At 76.5% G+C, this 302-nt stretch overlaps 1 protein-coding gene across 1 annotated transcript; it reads left to right on the forward strand.

Annotated features, from left to right (window-relative positions):
- Positions 1-4: 4 nt before the first annotated feature.
- Positions 5-295, forward strand: LOC121346600 (prostasin-like; the record flags this gene model as incomplete). Its single annotated transcript, XM_041424552.1, has 1 exon — positions 5-295. A coding segment is annotated over one exon (291 nt), but the record flags the coding sequence as incomplete, so codon positions are not given.
- Positions 296-302: the final 7 nt, after the last annotated feature.

Genomic DNA, 302 nt, shown 5'->3' on the forward strand with positions numbered 1-302 from the left:
GAACCCCCTCCCCGAGTACCGGGTGACGCTGGGGGTCCTGCAGCTCCTGTCGCCGCCCCCCGACGCCCAGGTGAGGGGCGTGGCCTCGGTGGCGCGCCACCCGGCCTATCGCGACTATCGCGACAGCGACGCCGAGCCACAGGACGGGGAGGTGGCGGGGGACCTGGCGCTGGCCCGGCTGGAGCCCCCCGCCAGCCCCTCGCGCCTCGTGCGGCCCGTGTGTGTCCCCGCCGCCGGTGTCGCCTTTGTCCCCGGGCTGAACTGCACCGTCACCGGCTGGGGACACGTCCGGACGGCCGGTG

This window comes from Onychostruthus taczanowskii, unplaced genomic scaffold (assembly GCF_017590055.1).
Source record: "Onychostruthus taczanowskii isolate IOZ18803 unplaced genomic scaffold, ASM1759005v1 scaffold8225, whole genome shotgun sequence".
NCBI classification, from domain to species: domain Eukaryota; kingdom Metazoa; phylum Chordata; class Aves; order Passeriformes; family Passeridae; genus Onychostruthus; species Onychostruthus taczanowskii.